General features: G+C 51.4%; 1 protein-coding gene across 1 annotated transcript; it reads left to right on the top strand.

Moving 5' to 3' along the window:
* Positions 1 to 137: 137 nt before the first annotated feature.
* LOC137308325 (cilia- and flagella-associated protein 45-like) lies at positions 138 to 23,126 on the top strand (the record flags this gene model as incomplete). Its single annotated transcript, XM_067977117.1, has 2 exons — positions 138 to 284; positions 22,998 to 23,126. Coding segments are annotated over 2 exons (276 nt in total), but the record flags the coding sequence as incomplete, so codon positions are not given.
* Positions 23,127 to 24,274: the final 1,148 nt, after the last annotated feature.

Below are 24,274 nucleotides of genomic sequence, written 5' to 3' on the forward strand. Positions count from 1 at the left end.
TTCCCCCCACCCTCCTTCCCAGGCTGAAATCCACGGGTCCCTCCAGCCTTGCCCCAGACCTGTTCACGGGTGTCCCCGCCCTCTGAGATTCAGACTCTCGGCCCCCGCCTCACCCGCTCTCCGTGCTCCCCTGACAGAATCTCCAGGACCGGAGGCTGCGGCAGATGAAGAGGCATCAGGAGATCAAAGAGTCCAACGACCAGGTGCAGCGGAGACAGCAACGCATGAAGGAGCAGGACTTGCAGGCCGACCAGAGAATACTCGAGTTCCAGGCTGCAAAAATGGTAAGGGAGGAGGAGAGAGGGAGGGGGGGAAAGAGAGGGGGAGGGACGGGGAGAGAGAGGGCCGGGGACACATGGGTAGTGACAGGGGGAGAGAGGGAGAGAAAGGGGGAAGGGGAGGGACTGGGAGTGTTTGACAGGACAGTGTAGAGGGAGCTTTACTCTGTATCTAACCCTGTACCTGACCCTGGGAGTGTTTGACAGGACAGTGTAGAGGGAGCTTTACTCTGTATCTAACCCTGTACCTGCCCTGGGAGTGTTTGATGGGACAGTGCAGAGGGAGCTTTACTCTGTATCTAACCCTGTACCTGTCCCTGGGAGTGTTTGATGGGACAGTGCAGAGGGTGCTTTACTCTGTATCTAACCCTGTACCTGCCCTGGAGTGTTTGATGGGACAGTGTGGAGGGAGCTTTACTCTGTATCTCACCCTGTACCTGCCCTGGGAGTGTTTGATGGGACAGTGCAGAGGAGCTTTACTCTGTATCGAACCCTGTACCTGCCCTGGGAGTGTTTGATGGGACAGTGCAGAGGGAGCTTTAATCTGTATCGAACCCTGTACCTGCCCTGGGAGTGTTTGATGGGACAGTGTAGAGGGAGCTTTACTCTGTATCTAACCCTGTACCTGACCCTGGGAGTGTTTGATGGGACAGTGCAGAGGGAGCTTTACTCTGTATCGAACCCTGCACCTGCCTGGAGTGTTTGATGGACAGTGCAGAGGGAGCTTTACTCTGTATCTAACCCTGTACCTGTCCTGGGAGTGTTTGATGGGACAGTGTAGAGGGAGCTTTTACTCTGTATCTAACCCTGTACCTGACCCTGGGAGTGTTTGATGGGATAGTGTAGAGGGAGCTTTACTCTGTATCTAACCCTGTACCTGACCCTGGGAGTGTTTGATGGGACAGTGTAGAGGGAGCTTTACTCTGCATCTAACCCTGTACCTGACCCTGGGAGTGTTTGATGGGACAGTGTAGAGGGAGCTTTACTCTGTATCTAACCCTGTTCCTGACCCTGGGAGTGTTTGACGGGACTGTGCAGAGGGAGCTTTACTCTGTATCTAACCCTGTACCTGCCCGGGAGTGTTTGATGGGACAGTGTAGAGGAGCTTTACTCTGTATCTAACCCTGTACCTGACCCTGGGAGTGTTTGATGGACAGTGTAGAGGGAGCTTTACTCTGTATCTAACCCTGTACCTGACCCTGGGAGTGTTTGACGGGACTGTGCAGAGGGAGCTTTACTCTGTATCTAACCCTGTACCTGCCCCGGGAGTGTTTGATGGGACAGTGTAGAGGGAGCTTCACTCTGTATCTAACCCTGTGCCTGACCCTGGGAGTGTTTGATTGGACAGTGTAGAGGGAGCTTTACTCTGTATCTAACCCTGTACCTGACCCTGGGAGTGTTTGATGGGACAGTGTAGAGGGAGCTTTACTCTGTATCTAACCCTGTACCTGACCCCGGGAGTGTTTGATGGGACTGTGTAGAGGGAGCTTTACTCTGTATCTAACCCTGTACCTGACCCTGGGAGTGTTTGATGGGACAGTGTGGAGGGAGCTTTACTCTGTGTCTAACCCTGTACCTGCCCCTGGGAGTTTGATGGGACAGTGTAGAGGGAGCTTTACTCTGTATCTAACCCTGTACCTGACCCTGGGAGTGTTTGATGGGACAGTGCAGAGGGAGCTTTACTCTGTATCTCACCCTGTACCTGCCCTGGGAGTGTTTGATGGGACCGTGTAGAGGGAGCTTTACTCTGTATCTAACCCTGTACCTGACCCTGGGAGTGTTTGATGGGACAGTGCAGAGGGAGCTTTACTCTGTATCTAACCCTGTACCTGCCCTGGGAGTGTTTGACGGGACCGTGTAGAGGGAGCTTTACTCTGTATCTAACCCTGTACCTGATCCTGGGAGTGTTTGATGGGACAGTGTAGAGGGAGCTTTACTCTGTATCTAACCCTGTACCTGCCCTTGGAGTGTTTGATGGGACAATGTAGAGGGAGCTTTACTCTGTATCTAACCCTGTACCTGACCCTGGGAGTGTTTGATGGGACAGTGCAGAGGGAGCTTTACTCTGTATCTAACCCTGTCCCTGCCCTGGGAGTGTTTGATGGGACAGTGTAGAGGGAGCTTTACTCTGTATCTAACCCTGTACCTGCCCTGGGAGTGTTTGATGGGACAGTGTAGAGGGAGCTTTACTCTGTATCTCACCCTGTACCTGCCCTGGGAGTGTTTGACGGGACAGTGTAGAGGGAGCTTTACTCTGTATCTAACCCTGTACCTGCCCTGGGAGTGTTTGATGGGACAGTGTCGAGGGAGCTTCACTCTGTATCTAACCCTGTACCTGCCCTGGGAGTGTTTGATGGGCAGTGTAGAGGGAGCTTTACTCTGTATCTAACCCTGTACCTGCCCTGGGAGTGTTTGATGGGACAGTGTAGAGGGAGCTTTACTCTGTATCTAACCCTGTACCTGTCCCTGGGAGTGTTTGATGGGACAGTGTCGAAGGAGCTTTACTCTTTATCTAACCCTGTACCTGCCCTGGGAGTGTTTGATGGGACAGTGTAGAGGGAGCTTTACTCTGTACCAAACCCTGTACCTGCCCTTGGAGTGTTTGATGGGACAGTGTGGATGGAGCATTACTCTGTATCTCACCCTGTACCTGCCCTGGGAGTGTTTGACGGGACAGTGCAGAGGGAGCTTTACTCTGTATCTAACCCTGTACCTGCCCTGGGAGTGTTTGAAGGGACAGTGTCGAGGGAGCTTCACTCTGTGTCTAACCCTGTACCTGACCCTGGGAGTGTTTGATGGGACAGTGTAGAGGGAGCTTTACTCTGTATCTAACCCTGTACCTGCCCTGGGAGTGTTTGAAGGGACAGTGTAGAGGGAGCTTTACTCTGTATCTAACCCTGTACCTGCCCTGGGAGTGTTTGACGGGACAGTGTAGAGGGAGCTTTACTCTGTATCTAACCCTGTACCTGCCCTGGGAGTGTTTGATGGGACAGTGTAAAGGGAGCTTTACTCTGTATCTAACCCTGTACCTGACCCTGGGAGTGTTTGATGGGACAGTGTAGAGGGAGCTTTACTCTGTATCCAACCCTGTACCTGACCCTGGGAGTGTTTGATGGGACACTGCAGAGGGAGATTTACTCTGTATCTTAACCCTGTACCTGCCCTGGGAGTGTTTGATGGGACAGTGTAGAGGGAGCTTTACTCTGTATCTAACCCTGTACCTGCCCTGGGAGTGTTTGATGGGACAGTGTCGAGGGAGCTTTACTCTGTATCTAACCCTGTACCTGACCCTGGGAGTGTTTGATGGGACAGTGTGGAGGGAGCTTTACTCTGTATCTAACCCTGCACCTGCCCTGGGAGTGTTTGATGGGACAGTGTAGAGGGAGCTTTACTCTGTATCTAACCCTGGACCTGCCCTGGGAGTGTTTGATGGGACAGTGTAGAGGGAGCTTTATTCTGTATCTAACCCTGTACCTGACCCTGGGAGTGTTTGATGGGACAGTGTAGAGGGAGCTTTACTCTGTATCTAACCCTGTACCTGACCCTGGGAGTGTTTGATGGGACAGTGTAGAGGGAGCTTTACTCTGTATCTAACCCTGTACCTGCCCTGGGAGTGTTTGATGGGACAGTGTAGAGGGAGCTTTACTCTGTATCTAACCCTGTACCTGCCCTGGGAGTGTTTGATGGGACAGTGTAGAGGGAGCTTTACTCTGTATCTAACCCTGTACCTGCCCTGGGAGTGTTTGATGGGACAGTGTAGAGGGAGCTTTACTCTGTATCTAACCCTGTACCTGCCCTGGGAGTGTTTGATGGGACAGTGTAGAGGGAGCTTTACTCTGTATCTCACCCTGTACCTGCCCTGGGAGTGTTTGATGGGACAGTGTAGAGGGAGCTTTACTCTGTATCTAACCCTGTACCTGACCCTGGGAGTGTTTGATGGGACAGTGTGGAGGGAGCTTTACTCTGTATCTAACCCTGTACCTGACCCTGGGAGTGTTTGATGGGACAGTGTAGAGGGAGCTTTACTCTGTATCTAACCCTGTACCTGCCCTGGGAGTGTTTGATGGGACAGTGTAGAGGGAGCTTTACTCTGTATCTAACCCTGTACCTGCCCTGGGAGTGTTTGATGGGACAGTGTAGAGGGAGCTTTACTCTGTATCTCACCCTGTACCTGCCCTGGGAGTGTTTGATGGGACAGTGTACAGGGAGCTTTACTCTGTATCTAACCCTGTACCTGCCCTGGGAGTGTTTGATGGGACAGTGTGGAGGGAGCTTTACTCTGTATCTAACCCTGTACCTGACCCTGGGAGTGTTTGATGGGACAGTGTAGAGGGAGCTTTACTCTGTATCTAACCCTGTACCTGCCCTGGGAGTGTTTGATGGGACAGTGTAGAGGGAGCTTTACTCTGTATCTAACCCTGTACCTGCCCTGGGAGTGTTTGATGGGACAGTGTAGAGGGAGCTTTACTCTGTATCTAACCCTGTACCTGCCCTGGGAGTGTTTGATGGGACAGTGTACAGGGAGCTTTACTCTGTATCTAACCCTGTACCTGCCCTGGGAGTGTTTGATGGGACAGTGTAGAGGGAGCTTTACTCTGTATCTAACCCTGTACCTGCCCTGGGAGTGTTTGATGGGACAGTGCAGAGGGAGCTTTACTCTGTATCTAACCCTGTACCTGACCCTGGGAGTGTTTGATGGGACAGTGTAGAGGGAGCTTTACTCTGTATCTAACCCTGTATCTGCCCTGGGAGTGTTTGATGGGACAGTGTAGAGGGAGCTTTACTCTGTATCTAACCCTGTACCTGACCCTGGGAGTGTTTTACGGGACAGTGTAGAGGGAGCTTTACTCTGTATCTAACCCTGTACCTGACCCTGGGAGTGTTTGATGGGACAGTGTAGAGGGAGCTTTACTCTGTATCTAACCCTGTACCTGACCCTGGGAGTGTTTGATGGGACAGTGTAGAGGGAGCTTTACTCTGTATCTAACCCTGTACCTGACCCTGGGAGTGTTTGATGGGACAGTGTAGAGGGAGCTTTACTCTGTATCTAACCCTGTACCTGACCCTGGGAGTGTTTGATGGGACAGTGTCGAGGGAGCTTTACTCTGTATCTAACCCTGTACCTGCCCTGGGAGTGTTTGATGGGACAGTGTAGAGGGAGCTTTACTCTGTATCTCACCCTGTACCTGCCCTGGGAGTGTTTGATGGGACAGTGTAGAGGGAGCTTTACTCTGTATCTAACCCTGTACCTGACCCTGGGAGTGTTTGATGGGACAGTGTGGAGGGAGCTTTACTCTGTATCTCACCCTGTACCTGACCCTGGGAGTGTTTGATGGGACAGTGTAGAGGGAGCTTTACTCTGTATCTAACCCTGTACCTGCCCTGGGAGTGTTTGATGGGACAGTGTAGAGGGAGCTTTACTCTGTATCTAACCCTGTACCTGCCCTGGGAGTGTTTGATGGGACAGTGTAGAGGGAGCTTTACTCTGTATCTAACCCTGTACCTGCCCTGGGAGTGTTTGATGGGACAGTGTACAGGGAGCTTTACTCTGTATCTAACCCTGTACCTGCCCTGGGAGTGTTTGATGGGACAGTGTGGAGGGAGCTTTACTCTGTATCTAACCCTGTACCTGACCCTGGGAGTGTTTGATGGGACAGTGTAGAGGGAGCTTTACTCTGTATCTAACCCTGTACCTGCCCTGGGAGTGTTTGATGGGACAGTGTAGAGGGAGCTTTACTCTGTATCTAACCCTGTACCTGCCCTGGGAGTGTTTGATGGGACAGTGTAGAGGGAGCTTTACTCTGTATCTAACCCTGTACCTGCCCTGGGAGTGTTTGATGGGACAGTGTACAGGGAGCTTTACTCTGTATCTAACCCTGTACCTGCCCTGGGAGTGTTTGATGGGACAGTGTAGAGGGAGCTTTACTCTGTATCTAACCCTGTACCTGCCCTGGGAGTGTTTGATGGGACAGTGTAGAGGGAGCTTTACTCTGCATCTAACCCTGTATCTGCCCTGGGAGTGTTTGATGGGACAGTGTAGAGGGAGCTTTACTCTGTATCTAACCCTGTACCTGACCCTGGGAGTGTTTGACGGGACAGTGTAGAGGGAGCTTTACTCTGTATCTAACCCTGTACCTGACCCTGGGAGTGTTTGATGGGACAGTGTAGAGGGAGCTTTACTCTGTATCTAACCCTGTACCTGACCCTGGGAGTGTTTGATGGGACAGTGTAGAGGGAGCTTTACTCTGTATCTAACCCTGTACCTGACCCTGGGAGTGTTTGATGGGACAGTGTAGAGGGAGCTTTACTCTGTATCTAACCCTGTACCTGACCCTGGGAGTGTTTGATGGGACAGTGTCGAGGGAGCTTTACTCTGTATCTAACCCTGTACCTGCCCTGGGAGTGTTTGATGGGACAGTGTAGAGGGAGCTTTACTCTGTATCTAACCCTGTACCTGACCCTGGGAGTGTTTGATGGGACAGTGTCGAGGGAGCTTTACTCTGTATCTAACCCTGTATCTGCCCTGGGAGTGTTTGATGGGACAGTGTAGAGGGAGCTTTACTCTGTATCTAACCCTGTACCTGCCCTGGGAGTGTTTGATGGGACAGTGTAGAGGGAGCTTTACTCTGTATCAAACTCTGCACCTGACCCTGGGAGTGTTTGATGGGACAGTGTAGAGGGAGCTTTACTCTGGATCTAACCCTGTACCTGACCCTGGGAGTGTTTGATGGGACAGTGCAGAGGGAGCTTTACTCTGTATCTAACCCTGTACCTGTCCCTGGGAGTGTTTGATGGGACAGTGCAGAGGGAGCTTTACTCTGTATCTAACCCTGTACCTGCCCTGGGAGTGTTTGATGGGACAGTGTGGAGGGAGCTTTACTCTGTATCTCACCCTGTACCTGCCCTGGGAGTGTTTGATGGGACAGTGCAGAGGGAGCTTTACTCTGTATCGAACCCTGTACCTGCCCTGGGAGTGTTTGATGGGACAGTGCAGAGGGAGCTTTAATCTGTATCGAACCCTGTACCTGCCCTGGGAGTGTTTGATGGGACAGTGTAGAGGGAGCTTTACTCTGTATCTAACCCTGTACCTGACCCTGGGAGTGTTTGATGGGACAGTGCAGAGGGAGCTTTACTCTGTATCTAACCCTGTACCTGCCCTGGGAGTGTTTGATGGGACAGTGTGGAGGGAGCTTTACTCTGTATCGAACCCTGCACCTGCCCTGGGAGTGTTTGATGGGACAGTGCAGAGGGAGCTTTACTCTGTATCTAACCCTGTACCTGTCCTGGGAGTGTTTGATGGGACAGTGTGGAGGGAGCTTTACTCTGTATCTAACCCTGTACCTGACCCTGGGAGTGTTTGATGGGATAGTGTAGAGGGAGCTTTACTCTGTATCTAACCCTGTACCTGACCCTGGGAGTGTTTGATGGGACAGTGTAGAGGGAGCTTTACTCTGTATCTAACCCTGTACCTGACCCTGGGAGTGTTTGATGGGACAGTGTAGAGGGAGCTTTACTCTGTATCTCACCCTGTTCCTGACCCTGGGAGTGTTTGACGGGACTGTGCAGAGGGAGCTTTACTCTGTATCTAACCCTGTACCTGCCCCGGGAGTGTTTGATGGGACAGTGTAGAGGGAGCTTTACTCTGTATCTAACCCTGTACCTGACCCTGGGAGTGTTTGATGCAACAGTGTAGAGGGAGCTTTACTCTGTATCTAACCCTGTACCTGACCCTGGGAGTGTTTGACGGGACTGTGCAGAGGGAGCTTTACTCTGTATCTAACCCTGTACCTGCCCCAGGAGTGTTTGATGGGACAGTGTAGAGGGAGCTTTACTCTGTATCTAACCCTGTGCCTGACCCTGGGAGTGTTTGATTGGACAGTGTAGAGGGAGCTTTACTCTGTATCTAACCCTGTACCTGACCCTGGGAGTGTTTGATGGGACAGTGTAGAGGGAGCTTTACTCTGTATCTAACCCTGTACCTGACCCCGGGAGTGTTTGATGGGACTGTGCAGAGGGAGCTTTACTCTGTATCTAACCCTGTACCTGACCCTGGGAGTGTTTGATGGGACAGTGTGGAGGGAGCTTTACTCTGTGTCTAACCCTGTACCAGCCCCTGGGAGTGTTTGATGGGACAGTGTAGAGGGAGCTTTACTCTGTATCTAACCCTGTACCTGACCCTGGGAGTGTTTGATGGGACAGTGCAGAGGGAGCTTTACTCTGTATCTAACCCTGTACCTGCCCTGGGAGTGTTTGATGGGACAGTGTAGAGGGAGCTTTACTCTGTATCTCACCCTGTACCTGCCCTGGGAGTGTTTGATGGGACAGTGTAGAGGGAGCTTTACTCTGTATCTAACCCTGTACCTGACCCTGGGAGTGTTTGATGGGACAGTGTGGAGGGAGCTTTACTCTGTATCTCACCCTGTACCTGACCCTGGGAGTGTTTGATGGGACAGTGTAGAGGGAGCTTTACTCTGTATCTAACCCTGTACCTGCCCTGGGAGTGTTTGACGGGACAGTGTAGAGGGAGCTTTACGCTGTATCTAACCCTGTACCTGCCCTGGGAGTGTTTGATGGGACAGTGTAGAGGGAGCTTTACTCTGTATCTAACCCTGTACCTGCCCCTGGGAGTGTTTGATGGGACAGTGTAGAGGGAGCTTTACTCTGTATCTAACCCTGTACCTGCCCTGGGAGTGTTTGATGGGACAGTGTAGAGGGAGCTTTACTCTGTATCTAACCCTGTACCTGCCCTGGGAGTGTTTGATGGGACAGTGTAGAGGGAGCTTTACTCTGTATCTAACCCTGTACCTGCCCTGGGAGTGTTTGATGGGACAGTGTACAGGGAGCTTTACTCTGTATCTAACCCTGTACCTGCCCTGGGAGTGTTTGATGGGACAGTGTGGAGGGAGCTTTACTCTGTATCTAACCCTGTACCTGACCCTGGGAGTGTTTGATGGGACAGTGTAGAGGGAGCTTTACTCTGTATCTAACCCTGTACCTGCCCTGGGAGTGTTTGATGGGACAGTGTAGAGGGAGCTTTACTCTGTATCTAACCCTGTACCTGCCCTGGGAGTGTTTGATGGGACAGTGTAGAGGGAGCTTTACTCTGTATCTAACCCTGTACCTGCCCTGGGAGTGTTTGATGGGACAGTGTACAGGGAGCTTTACTCTGTATCTAACCCTGTACCTGCCCTGGGAGTGTTTGATGGGACAGTGTAGAGGGAGCTTTACTCTGTATCTAACCCTGTACCTGCCCTGGGAGTGTTTGATGGGACAGTGTAGAGGGAGCTTTACTCTGCATCTAACCCTGTATCTGCCCTGGGAGTGTTTGATGGGACAGTGTAGAGGGAGCTTTACTCTGTATCTAACCCTGTACCTGACCCTGGGAGTGTTTGACGGGACAGTGTAGAGGGAGCTTTACTCTGTATCTAACCCTGTACCTGACCCTGGGAGTGTTTGATGGGACAGTGTAGAGGGAGCTTTACTCTGTATCTAACCCTGTACCTGACCCTGGGAGTGTTTGATGGGACAGTGTAGAGGGAGCTTTACTCTGTATCTAACCCTGTACCTGACCCTGGGAGTGTTTGATGGGACAGTGTAGAGGGAGCTTTACTCTGTATCTAACCCTGTACCTGACCCTGGGAGTGTTTGATGGGACAGTGTCGAGGGAGCTTTACTCTGTATCTAACCCTGTACCTGCCCTGGGAGTGTTTGATGGGACAGTGTAGAGGGAGCTTTACTCTGTATCTAACCCTGTACCTGACCCTGGGAGTGTTTGATGGGACAGTGTAGAGGGAGCTTTACTCTGTATCTAACCCTGTATCTGCCCTGGGAGTGTTTGATGGGACAGTGTAGAGGGAGCTTTACTCTGTATCTAACCCTGTACCTGCCCTGGGAGTGTTTGATGGGACAGTGTAGAGGGAGCTTTACTCTGTATCAAACTCTGCACCTGACCCTGGGAGTGTTTGATGGGACAGTGTAGAGGGAGCTTTACTCTGGATCTAACCCTGTACCTGACCCTGGGAGTGTTTGATGGGACAGTGCAGAGGGAGCTTTACTCTGTATCTAACCCTGTACCTGTCCCTGGGAGTGTTTGATGGGACAGTGCAGAGGGAGCTTTACTCTGTATCTAACCCTGTACCTGCCCTGGGAGTGTTTGATGGGACAGTGTGGAGGGAGCTTTACTCTGTATCTCACCCTGTACCTGCCCTGGGAGTGTTTGATGGGACAGTGCAGAGGGAGCTTTACTCTGTATCGAACCCTGTACCTGCCCTGGGAGTGTTTGATGGGACAGTGCAGAGGGAGCTTTAATCTGTATCGAACCCTGTACCTGCCCTGGGAGTGTTTGATGGGACAGTGTAGAGGGAGCTTTACTCTGTATCTAACCCTGTACCTGACCCTGGGAGTGTTTGATGGGACAGTGCAGAGGGAGCTTTACTCTGTATCTAACCCTGTACCTGCCCTGGGAGTGTTTGATGGGACAGTGTGGAGGGAGCTTTACTCTGTATCGAACCCTGCACCTGCCCTGGGAGTGTTTGATGGGACAGTGCAGAGGGAGCTTTACTCTGTATCTAACCCTGTACCTGTCCTGGGAGTGTTTGATGGGACAGTGTGGAGGGAGCTTTACTCTGTATCTAACCCTGTACCTGACCCTGGGAGTGTTTGATGGGATAGTGTAGAGGGAGCTTTACTCTGTATCTAACCCTGTACCTGACCCTGGGAGTGTTTGATGGGACAGTGTAGAGGGAGCTTTACTCTGTATCTAACCCTGTACCTGACCCTGGGAGTGTTTGATGGGACAGTGTAGAGGGAGCTTTACTCTGTATCTAACCCTGTTCCTGACCCTGGGAGTGTTTGACGGGACTGTGCAGAGGGAGCTTTACTCTGTATCTAACCCTGTACCTGCCCCGGGAGTGTTTGATGGGACAGTGTAGAGGGAGCTTTACTCTGTATCTAACCCTGTACCTGACCCTGGGAGTGTTTGATGCAACAGTGTAGAGGGAGCTTTACTCTGTATCTAACCCTGTACCTGACCCTGGGAGTGTTTGACGGGACTGTGCAGAGGGAGCTTTACTCTGTATCTAACCCTGTACCTGCCCCAGGAGTGTTTGATGGGACAGTGTAGAGGGAGCTTTACTCTGTATCTAACCCTGTGCCTGACCCTGGGAGTGTTTGATTGGACAGTGTAGAGGGAGCTTTACTCTGTATCTAACCCTGTACCTGACCCTGGGAGTGTTTGATGGGACAGTGTAGAGGGAGCTTTACTCTGTATCTAACCCTGTACCTGACCCCGGGAGTGTTTGATGGGACTGTGCAGAGGGAGCTTTACTCTGTATCTAACCCTGTACCTGACCCTGGGAGTGTTTGATGGGACAGTGTGGAGGGAGCTTTACTCTGTGTCTAACCCTGTACCAGCCCCTGGGAGTGTTTGATGGGACAGTGTAGAGGGAGCTTTACTCTGTATCTAACCCTGTACCTGACCCTGGGAGTGTTTGATGGGACAGTGCAGAGGGAGCTTTACTCTGTATCTAACCCTGTACCTGCCCTGGGAGTGTTTGATGGGACCGTGTAGAGGGAGCTTTACTCTGTATCTAACCCTGTACCTGACCCTGGGAGTGTTTGATGGGACAGTGCAGAGGGAGCTTTACTCTGTATCTAACCCTGTACCTGCCCTGGGAGTGTTTGACGGGACCGTGTAGAGGGAGCTTTACTCTGTATCTAACCCTGTACCTGATCCTGGGAGTGTTTGATGGGACAGTGTAGAGGGAGCTTTACTCTGTATCTAACCCTGTACCTGCCCTGGGAGTGTTTGATGGGACAGTGTAGAGGGAGCTTTACTCTGTATCTAACCCTGTACCTGACCCTGGGAGTGTTTGATGGGACAGTGCAGAGGGAGCTTTACTCTGTATCTAACCCTGTCCCTGCCCTGGGAGTGTTTGATGGGACAGTGTAGAGGGAGCTTTACTCTGTATCTAACCCTGTACCTGCCCTGGGAGTGTTTGATGGGACAGTGTAGAGGGAGCTTTACTCTGTATCTCACCCTGTACCTGCCCTGGGAGTGTTTGACGGGACAGTGTAGAGGGAGCTTTACTCTGTATCTAACCCTGCACCTGCCCTGGGAGTGTTTGATGGGACAGTGCAGAGGGAGCTTTACTCTGTATCGAACCCTGTACCTGCCCTGGGAGTGTTTGATGGGACAGTGCAGAGGGAGCTTTACTCTGTATCGAACCCTGTACCTGCCCTGGGAGTGTTTGATGGGACAGTGCAGAGGGAGCTTTAATCTGTATCGAACCCTGTACCTGCCCTGGGAGTGTTTGATGGGACAGTGTAGAGGGAGCTTTACTCTGTATCTAACCCTGTACCTGACCCTGGGAGTGTTTGATGGGACAGTGCAGAGGGAGCTTTACTCTGTATCTAACCCTGTACCTGCCCTGGGAGTGTTTGATGGGACAGTGTGGAGGGAGCTTTACTCTGTATCGAACCCTGCACCTGCCCTGGGAGTGTTTGATGGGACAGTGCAGAGGGAGCTTTACTCTGTATCTAACCCTGTACCTGTCCTGGGAGTGTTTGATGGGACAGTGTGGAGGGAGCTTTACTCTGTATCTAACCCTGTACCTGACCCTGGGAGTGTTTGATGGGATAGTGTAGAGGGAGCTTTACTCTGTATCTAACCCTGTACCTGACCCTGGGAGTGTTTGATGGGACAGTGTAGAGGGAGCTTTACTCTGTATCTAACCCTGTACCTGACCCTGGGAGTGTTTGATGGGACAGTGTAGAGGGAGCTTTACTCTGTATCTAACCCTGTTCCTGACCCTGGGAGTGTTTGACGGGACTGTGCAGAGGGAGCTTTACTCTGTATCTAACCCTGTACCTGCCCCGGGAGTGTTTGATGGGACAGTGTAGAGGGAGCTTTACTCTGTATCTAACCCTGTACCTGACCCTGGGAGTGTTTGATGCAACAGTGTAGAGGGAGCTTTACTCTGTATCTAACCCTGTACCTGACCCTGGGAGTGTTTGACGGGACTGTGCAGAGGGAGCTTTACTCTGTATCTAACCCTGTACCTGCCCCGGGAGTGTTTGATGGGACAGTGTAGAGGGAGCTTTACTCTGTATCTAACCCTGTGCCTGACCCTGGGAGTGTTTGATTGGACAGTGTAGAGGGAGCTTTACTCTGTATCTAACCCTGTACCTGACCCTGGGAGTGTTTGATGGGACAGTGTAGAGGGAGCTTTACTCTGTATCTAACCCTGTACCTGACCCCGGGAGTGTTTGATGGGACTGTGTAGAGGGAGCTTTACTCTGTATCTAACCCTGTACCTGACCCTGGGAGTGTTTGATGGGACAGTGTGGAGGGAGCTTTACTCTGTGTCTAACCCTGTACCAGCCCCTGGGAGTGTTTGATGGGACAGTGTAGAGGGAGCTTTACTCTGTATCTAACCCTGTACCTGACCCTGGGAGTGTTTGATGGGACAGTGCAGAGGGAGCTTTACTCTGTATCTAACCCTGTACCTGCCCTGGGAGTGTTTGATGGGACCGTGTAGAGGGAGCTTTACTCTGTATCTAACCCTGTACCTGACCCTGGGAGTGTTTGATGGGACAGTGCAGAGGGAGCTTTACTCTGTATCTAACCCTGTACCTGCCCTGGGAGTGTTTGACGGGACCGTGTAGAGGGAGCTTTACTCTGTATCTAACCCTGTACCTGATCCTGGGAGTGTTTGATGGGACAGTGTAGAGGGAGCTTTACTCTGTATCTAAGCCTGTACCTGCCCTGGGAGTGTTTGATGGGACAGTGTAGAGGGAGCTTTACTCTGTATCTAACCCTGTACCTGACCCTGGGAGTGTTTGATGGGACAGTGCAGAGGGAGCTTTACTCTGTATCTAACCCTGTCCCTGCCCTGGGAGTGTTTGATGGGACAGTGTAGAGGGAGCTTTACTCTGTATCTAACCCTGTACCTGCCCTGGGAGTGTTTGATGGGACAGTGTAGAGGGAGCTTTACTCTGTATCTCACCCTGTACCTGCCCTGGGAGTGTTTGACGGGACAGTGTAGAGGGAGCTTTACTCTGTATCTAACCCTGTACCTGCCCTGGGAGTGTTTGATGGGACAGTGTCGAGGGAGCTTCACTCTGTATCTAACCCTGTACCTGCCCCGGGAGTGTTTGATGGGCAGTGTAGAGGGAGCTTTACTCTGTATCTAACCCTGTACCTGCCCTGGGAGTGTTTGATGGGACAGTGTAGAGGGAGCTTTACTCTGTATCTAACCCTGTACCTGCCCTGGGAGTGTTTGATGGGCAGTGTAGAGGGAGCTTTACTCTGTATCTAACCCTGTACCTGCCCTGGGAGTGTTTGATGGGACAGTGTCGAGGGAGCTTTACTCTGTATCTCACCCTGTACCTGCCCTGGGAGTGTTTGACGGGACAGTGTAGAGGGAGCTTTACTCTGTATCTAACCCTGTACCTGCCCTGGGAGTGTTTGAAGGGACAGTGTCGAGGGAGCTTCACTCTGTATCTAACCCTGTACCTGCCCTGGGAGTGTTTGATGGGACAGTGTCGAGGGAGCATTACTCTGTATCTAACCCTGTACCTGCCCTGGGAGTGTTTGAAGGGACAGTGTAGAGGGAGCTTTACTCTGTATCTAACCCTGTACCTGCCCTGGGAGTGTTTGACGGGACAGTGTAGAGGGAGCTTTACTCTGTATCTAACCCTGTACCTGCCCTGGGAGTGTTTGATGGGACAGTGTAAAGGGAGCTTTACTCTGTATCTAACCCTGTACCTGACCCTGGGAGTGTTTGATGGGACAGTGTAGAGGGAGCTTTACTCTGTATCCAACCCTGTACCTGACCCTGGGAGTGTTTGATGGGACACTGCAGAGGGAGATTTACTCTGTATCTTAACCCTGTACCTGCCCTGGGAGTGTTTGATGGGACAGTGTAGAGGGAGCTTTACTCTGTATCTAACCCTGTACCTGCCCTGGGAGTGTTTGATGGGACAGTGTCGAGGGAGCTTTACTCTGTAACTAACCCTGTACCTGACCCTGGGAGTGTTTGATGGGACAGTGTGGAGGGAGCTTTACTCTGTATCTAACCCTGTACCTGCCCTGGGAGTGTTTGATGGGACAGTTTAGAGGGAGCTTTACTCTGTATCTAACCCTGGACCTGCCCTGGGAGTGTTTGATGGGACAGTGTAGAGGGAGCTTTACTCTGTATCTAACCCTGTACCTGACCCTGGGAGTGTTTGATGGGACAGTGTAGAGGGAGCTTTACTCTGTATCTAACCCTGTACCTGACCCTGGGAGTGTTTGATGGGACAGTGTAGAGGGAGCTTTACTCTGTATCTAACCCTGTACCTGCCCTGGGAGTGTTTGATGGGACAGTGTAGAGGGAGCTTTACTCTGTATCTAACCCTGTACCTGACCTGGGAGTGTTTGATGGGACAGTGTAGAGGGAGCTTTACTCTGTATCTAACCCTGTACCTGCCCTGGGAGTGTTTGATGGGACAGTGTAGAGGGAGCTTTACTCTGTATCTAACCCTGTACCTGCCCTGGGAGTGTTTGATGGGACAGTGTAGAGGGAGCTTTACTCTGTATCTCACCCTGTACCTGCCCTGGGAGTGTTTGATGGGACAGTGTAGAGGGAGCTTTACTCTGTATCTAACCCTGTACCTGACCCTGGGAGTGTTTGATGGGACAGTGTGGAGGGAGCTTTACTCTGTATCTAACCCTGTACCTGACCCTGGGAGTGTTTGATGGGACAGTGTAGAGGGAGCTTTACTCTGTATCTAACCCTGTACCTGCCCTGGGAGTGTTTGATGGGACAGTGTAGAGGGAGCTTTACTCTGTATCTAACCCTGTACCTGCCCTGGGAGTGTTTGATGGGACAGTGTAGAGGGAGCTTTACTCTGTATCTAACCCTGTACCTGCCCTGGGAGTGTTTGATGGGACAGTGTACAGGGAGCTTTACTCTGTATCTAACCCTGTACCTGCCCTGGGAGTGTTTGATGGGACAGTGTGGAGGGAGCTTTACTCTGTATCTAACCCTGTACCTGACCCTGGGAGTGTTTGATGGGACAGTGTAGAGGGAGCTTTACTCTGTATCTAACCCTGTACCTGCCCTGGGAGTGTTTGATGGGACAGTGTAGAGGGAGCTTTACTCTGTATCTAACCCTGTACCTGCCCTGGGAGTGTTTGATGGGACAGTGTAGAGGGAGCTTTACTCTGTATCTAACCCTGTACCTGCCCTGGGAGTGTTTGATGGGACAGTGTACAGGGAGCTTTACTCTGTATCTAACCCTGTACCTGCCCTGGGAGTGTTTGATGGGACAGTGTAGAGGGAGCTTTACTCTGTATCTAACCCTGTACCTGCCCTGGGAGTGTTTGATGGGACAGTGTAGAGGAAGCTTTACTCTGTATCTAACCCTGTACCTGACCCTGGGAGTGTTTGATGGGACAGTGTAGAGGGAGCTTTACTCTGTATCTAACCCTGTATCTGCCCTGGGAGTGTTTGATGGGACAGTGTAGAGGGAGCTTTACTCTGTATCTAACCCTGTACCTGACCCTGGGAGTGTTTGACGGGACAGTGTAGAGGGAGCTTTACTCTGTATCCAACCCTGTAACTGACCCTGGGAGTGTTTGATGGGACAGTGTAGAGGGAGCTTTACTCTGTATCTAACCCTGTACCTGACCCTGGGAGTGTTTGATGGGACAGTGTAGAGGGAGCTTTACTCTGTATCTAACCCTGTACCTGACCCTGGGAGTGTTTGATGGGACAGTGTAGAGGGAGCTTTACTCTGTATCTAACCCTGTACCTGACCCTGGGAGTGTTTGATGGGACAGTGTCGAGCGAGCTTTACTCTGTATGTAACCCTGTACCTGCCCTGGGAGTGTTTGATGGGACAGTGTAGAGGGAGCTTTACTCTGTATCTAACCCTGTACCTGCCCTGGGAGTGTTTGATGGGACAGTGTAGAGGGAGCTTTACTCTGTATCTCACCCTGTACCTGCCCTGGGAGTGTTTGATGGGACAGTGTAGAGGGAGCTTTACTCTGTATCTAACCCTGTACCTGACCCTGGGAGTGTTTGATGGGACAGTGTGGAAGGAGCTTTACTCTGTATCTAACCCTGTACCTGACCCTGGGAGTGTTTGATGGGACAGTGTAGAGGGAGCTTTACTCTGTATCTAACCCTGTACCTGCCCTGGGAATGTTTGATGGGACAGTGTAGAGGGAGCTTTACTCTGTATCTAACCCTGTACCTGCCCTGGGAGTGTTTGATGGGACAGTGTAGAGGGAGCTTTACTCTGTATCTAACCCTGTACCTGACCCTGGGAGTGTTTGACGGGACAGTGTAGAGGGAGCTTTACTCTGTATCTCACCCTGTACCTGACCCTGGGAGTGTTTGATGGGACAGTGTAGAGGGAGCTTTACTCTGTATCTAACCCTGTACCTGCCCTGGGAGTGTTTGATGGGACAGTGTACAGGGAGCTTTACTCTGTATCTAACCCTGTACCTGCCCTGGGAGTGTTTGATGGGACAGTGTGGAGGGAGCTTTACTCTGTATCTAACCCTGTACCTGACCCTGGGAGTGTTTGATGGGACAGTGTAGAGGGAGCTTTACTCTGTATCTAACCCTGTACCTGCCCTGGGAGTGTTTGATGGGACAGTGTAGAGGGAGCTTTACTCTGTATCTAACCCTGTACCTGCCCTGGGAGTGTTTGATGGGACAGTGTAGAGGGAGCTTTACTCTGTATCTAACCCTGTACCTGCCCTGGGAGTGTTTGATGGGACAGTGTACAGGGAGCTTTACTCTGTATCTAACCCTGTACCTGCCCTGGGAGTGTTTGATGGGACAGTGTAGAGGGAGCTTTACTCTGTATCTAACCCTGTACCTGCCCTGGGAGTGTTTGATGGGACAGTGCAGAGGGAGCTTTACTCTGTATCTAACCCTGTACCTGACCCTGGGAGTGTTTGATGGGACAGTGTAGAGGGAGCTTTACTCTGTATCTAACCCTGTATCTGCCCTGGGAGTGTTTGATGGGACAGTGTAGAGGGAGCTTTACTCTGTATCTAACCCTGTACCTGACCCTGGGAGTGTTTGATGGGACAGTGTAGAGGGAGCTTTACTCTGTATCTAACCCTGTACCTGACCCTGGGAGTGTTTGATGGGACAGTGTAGAGGGAGCTTTACTCTGTATCTAACCCTGTACCTGACCCTGGGAGTGTTTGATGGGACAGTGTAGAGGGAGCTTTACTCTGTATCTAACCCTGTACCTGACCCTGGGAGTGTTTGATGGGACAGTGTAGAGGGAGCTTTACTCTGTATCTAACCCTGTACCTGACCCTGGGAGTGTTTGATGGGACAGTGTCGAGGGAGCTTTACTCTGTATCTAACCCTGTACCTGCCCTGGGAGTGTTTGATGGGACAGTGTAGAGGGAGCTTTACTCTGTATCTAACCCTGTACCTGACCCTGGGAGTGTTTGATGGGACAGTGTAGAGGGAGCTTTACTCTGTATCTAACCCTGTATCTGCCCTGGGAGTGTTTGATGGGACAGTGTAGAGGGAGCTTTACTCTGTATCTAACCCTGTACCTGCCCTGGGAGTGTTTGATGGGACAGTGTAGAGGGAGCTTTACTCTGTATCAAACTCTGTACCTGACCCTGGGAGTGTTTGATGGGACAGTGTAGAGGGAGCTTTACTCTGTATCTAACCCTGTACCTGACCCTGGGAGTGTTTGATGGGACAGTGTAGAGGGAGCTTTACTCTGTATCTAACCCTGTACCTGCCCTGGGAGTGTTTGATGGGACAGTGTAGAGGGAGCTTTACTCTGTATCTAACCCTGTACCTGACCCTGGGAGTGTTTGATGGGACGGTGTAGAGGGAGCTTTACTCTGTATCTAACCCTGTACCTGACCCTGGGAGTGTTTGATGGGACAGTGTAGAGGGAGCTTTACTCTGTATCTAACCCTGTACCTGCCCTGGGAGTGTTTGATGGGACAGTGTAGAGGGAGCTTTACTCTGTATCTCACCCTGTACCTGCCCTGGGAGTGTTTGATGGGACAGTGTAGAGGGAGCTTTACTCTGTATCTAACCCTGTACCTGACCCTGGGAGTGTTTGATGGGACAGTGTGGAGGGAGCTTTACTCTGTATCTAACCCTGTACCTGACCCTGGGAGTGTTTGATGGGACAGTGTAGAGGGAGCTTTACTCTGTATCTAACCCTGTACCTGCCCTGGGAGTGTTTGATGGGACAGTGTAGAGGGAGCTTTACTCTGTATCTAACCCTGTACCTGCCCTGGGAGTGTTTGATGGGACAGTGTAGAGGGAGCTTTACTCTGTATCTAACCCTGTACCTGCCCTGGGAGTGTTTGATGGGACAGTGTACAGGGAGCTTTACTCTGTATCTAACCCTGTACCTGCCCTGGGAGTGTTTGATGGGACAGTGTGGAGGGAGCTTTACTCTGTATCTAACCCTGTACCTGACCCTGGGAGTGTTTGATGGGACAGTGTAGAGGGAGCTTTACTCTGTATCTAACCCTTTACCTGCCCTGGGAGTGTTTGATGGGACAGTGTAGAGGGAGCTTTACTCTGTATCTAACCCTGTACCTGCCCTGGGAGTGTTTGATGGGACAGTGTAGAGGGAGCTTTACTCTGTATCTAACCCTGTACCTGCCCTGGGAGTGTTTGATGGGACAGTGTACAGGGAGCTTTACTCTGTATCTAACCCTGTACCTGCCCTGGGAGTGTTTGATGGGACAGTGTAGAGGGAGCTTTACTCTGTATCTAACCCTGTACCTGACCCTGGGAGTGTTTGATGGGACGGTGTAGAGGGAGCTTTACTCTGTATCTAACCCTGTACCTGACCCTGGGAGTGTTTGATGGGACAGTGTAGAGGGAGCTTTACTCTGTATCTAACCCTGTACCTGCCCTGGGAGTGTTTGATGGGACAGTGTAGAGGGAGCTTTACTCTGTATCTCACCCTGTACCTGCCCTGGGAGTGTTTGATGGGACAGTGTAGAGGGAGCTTTACTCTGTATCTAACCCTGTACCTGACCCTGGGAGTGTTTGATGGGACAGTGTGGAGGGAGCTTTACTCTGTATCTAACCCTGTACCTGACCCTGGGAGTGTTTGATGGGACAGTGTAGAGGGAGCTTTACTCTGTATCTAACCCTGTACCTGCCCTGGGAGTGTTTGATGGGACAGTGTAGAGGGAGCTTTACTCTGTATCTAACCCTGTACCTGCCCTGGGAGTGTTTGATGGGACAGTGTAGAGGGAGCTTTACTCTGTATCTAACCCTGTACCTGCCCTGGGAGTGTTTGATGGGACAGTGTACAGGGAGCTTTACTCTGTATCTAACCCTGTACCTGCCCTGGGAGTGTTTGATGGGACAGTGTGGAGGGAGCTTTACTCTGTATCTAACCCTGTACCTGACCCTGGGAGTGTTTGATGGGACAGTGTAGAGGGAGCTTTACTCTGTATCTAACCCTTTACCTGCCCTGGGAGTGTTTGATGGGACAGTGTAGAGGGAGCTTTACTCTGTATCTAACCCTGTACCTGCCCTGGGAGTGTTTGATGGGATAGTGTAGAGGGAGCTTTACTCTGTATCTAACCCTGTACCTGCCCTGGGAGTGTTTGATGGGACAGTGTACAGGGAGCTTTACTCTGTATCTAACCCTGTACCTGCCCTGGGAGTGTTTGATGGGACAGTGTAGAGGGAGCTTTACTCTGTATCTAACCCTGTACCTGCCCTGGGAGTGTTTGATGGGACAGTGCAGAGGGAGCTTTACTCTGTATCTAACCCTGTACCTGACCCTGGGAGTGTTTGATGGGACAGTGTAGAGGGAGCTTTACTCTGTATCTAACCCTGTATCTGCCCTGGGAGTGTTTGATGGGACAGTGTAGAGGGAGCTTTACTCTGTATCTCACCCTGTACCTGACCCTGGGAGTGTTTGACGGGACAGTGTAGAGGGAACTTTACTCTGTATCTAACCCTGTACCTGACCCTGGGAGTGTTTGATGGGACAGTGTAGAGGGAGCTTTACTCTGTATCTAACCCTGTATCTGCCCTGGGAGTGTTTGATGGGACAGTGTAGAGGGAGCTTTACTCTGTATCTAACCCTGTACCTGACCCTGGGAGTGTTTGACGGGACAGTGTAGAGGGAGCTTTACTCTGTATCTAACCCTGTACCTGACCCTGGGAGTGTTTGATGGGACAGTGTAGAGGGAGCTTTACTCTGTATCTAACCCTGTACCTGACCCTGGGAGTGTTTGATGGGACAGTGTGGAGGGAGCTTTACTCTGTATCTAACCCTGTACCTGACCCTGGGAGTGTTTGATGGGACAGTGTAGAGGGAGCTTTACTCTGTATCTAACCCTGTACCTGACCCTGGGAGTGTTTGACGGGACAGTGTAGAGGGAGCTTTACTCTGTATCTAACCCTGTACCTGACCCTGGGAGTGTTTGATGGGACAGTGTAGAGGGAGCTTTACTCTGTATCTAACCCTGTACCTGACCCTGGGAGTGTTTGATGGGACAGTGTAGAGGGAGCTTTACTCTGTATCTAACACTGTACCTGACCCTGGGAGTGTTTGATGGGACAGTGTAGAGGGAGCTTTACTCTGTATCTAAACCTGTACCTGACCCTGGGAGTGTTTGACGGGACAGTGTGGATGGAGCTTTACTCTGTATCTAACCCTGTACCTGACCCTGGGAGTGTTTGACGGGACAGTGTAGAGGGAGCTTTACTCTGTATCTAACCCTGTACCTGCCCTGGGAGTGTTTGATGGGACGGTGTAGAGGGAGCTTTACTCTGTATCTAAACCTGTACCTGACCCTGGGAGTGTTTGATGGGACAGTGTGGAGGGAGCTTTACTCTGTATCTAACCCTGTACCTGCCCTGGGAGTGTTTGATGGGGCAGTGTAGAGGGAGCTTTACTCTGTATCTCACCCTGTACCTGACCCTGGGAGTGTTTGATGGGACAGTGTAGAGGGAGCTTTACTCTGTATCTAACCCTGTACCTGACCCTGGGAGTGTTTGATGGGACAGTGTAGAGGGAGCTTTACTCTGTATCTAACCCTGTACCTGACCCTGGGAGTGTTTGACGGGACAGTGTAGAGGGAGCTTTACTCTGTATCTAACCCTGTACCTGCCCTGGGAGTGTTTGATGGGACAGTGTAGAGGGAGCTTTACTCTGTATCTAACCCTGTACCTGACCCTGGGAGTGTTTGACGGGACAGTGTAGAGGGAGCTTTACTCTGTATCTAACCCTGTACCTGACCCTGGGAGTGTTTGATGGGACAGTGTAGAGGGAGCTTTACTCTGTATCTAACCCTGTACCTGACCCTGGGAGTGTTTGATGGGACAGTGTGGAGGGAGCTTTACTCTGTATCTCACCCTGTACCTGCCCTGGGAGTGTTTGACGGGACAGTGTGGATGGAGCTTTACTCTGTATCTAACTCTGTCCCTGCCCTGGGAGTGTTTGATGGGACAGTGTAGAGGGAGCTTTACTCTGTATCTAACCCTGTACCTGCCTGGGTGTGTTTGACGGGACAGTGTAGAGGGAGCTTTACTCTGTATCTAACCCTGTACCTGACCCTGGGAGTGTTTGATGGGACAGTGTAGAGGGAGCTTTACTCTGTATCTAACCCTGTACCTGACCCTGGGAGTGTTTGACTGGACAGTGTGGAGGGAGATTCATCCTGTATCTCACCCATGATTTCCGTGTATTTCCTAGAAAAGGGAAGCTGATTTCGAGGAGGAGCAGAATCGTTTAAAGCGGGAGAAAGCCATTGAAGTGGCTCGACTGCAATCACTACAGGAACGTGAACAAGACCACAAGGCGGAACAGGTGGCTGAGAGATAGGGGACTGAGAGACACCAGTCAGTGTACAGATATCTCCCTGAGAGAGAGGGGACTGAGAGACACCAGTCACTGTACAGATATCTCCCTGAGAGAGAGGGGACTGAGACACCAGTCAGTGTACAGATATCTCCCTGAGAGAGAGGACTGAGAGACACCAGTCAGTGTGCAGATATCTCCCTGAGAGAGAGGGGACTGAGAGACACCAGTCAGTGTACAGATATCACCCTGAGAGATAGGGGACTGAGAGACACCAGTCAGTGTACAGATATCTCCCTGAGAGAGAGGGACTGAGAGACACCAGTCAGTGTACAGATATCACCCTGAGAGAGAGGGACTGAGAGACACCAGTCAGTGTACAGATATCACCCTGAGAGAGAGGGACTGAGAGACACCAGTCAGTGTACAGATATCACCCTGAGAGAGAGGACTGAGAGACACCAGTCAGTGTACAGATATCACCCTGAGAGAGGGGGGATTGAGAGACACCAGTCAGTGTACAGATATCACCCTGAGAGAGAGGGACTGAGAGACACCAGTCAGTGTACAGATATCTCCCTGAGAGAGAGGGGGACTGAGACACCAGTCAGTGTACAGATATCTCCCTGAGAGAGAGGGACTGAGAGACACCAGTCAGTGTACAGATATCTCCCTGAGAGAGAGGGGGACTGAGACACCAGTCAGTGTGCAGATATCTCCCTGAGAGAGAGGGGGACTGAGAGACACCAGTCAGTGTACAGATATCTCCCTGAGAGAGAGGGACTGAGAGACACCAGTCAGTGTACAGATATCACCCTGAGAGAGAGGGGACAGAGGGACACTAGTCAGTGTACAGATATCTCCATGAGAGAGAGGGGACTGAGAGACACCAGTCAGTGTACAGATATCACCCTGAGAGAGAGAGGGGACTGAGAGACACCAGTCAGTGTACAGATATCTCCCTGAGAGAGAGGGACTGAGAGACACCAGTCAGTGCACAGATATCTCCCTGAGAGAGAGGGGACTGAGAGACACCAGTCAGTGTACAGATATCTCCCTGAGAGAGAGGGACTGAGAGACACCAGTCAGTGTACAGATATCTCCCTGAGAGAGAGGGGACTGAGAGACACCAGTCAGTGTACAGATACCTGCCTGAGAGAGAGAGGGACTGA

Source organism: Heptranchias perlo, unplaced genomic scaffold (assembly GCF_035084215.1).
Source record: "Heptranchias perlo isolate sHepPer1 unplaced genomic scaffold, sHepPer1.hap1 HAP1_SCAFFOLD_1289, whole genome shotgun sequence".
Taxonomy (NCBI): Eukaryota; Metazoa; Chordata; class Chondrichthyes; order Hexanchiformes; family Hexanchidae; genus Heptranchias; species Heptranchias perlo.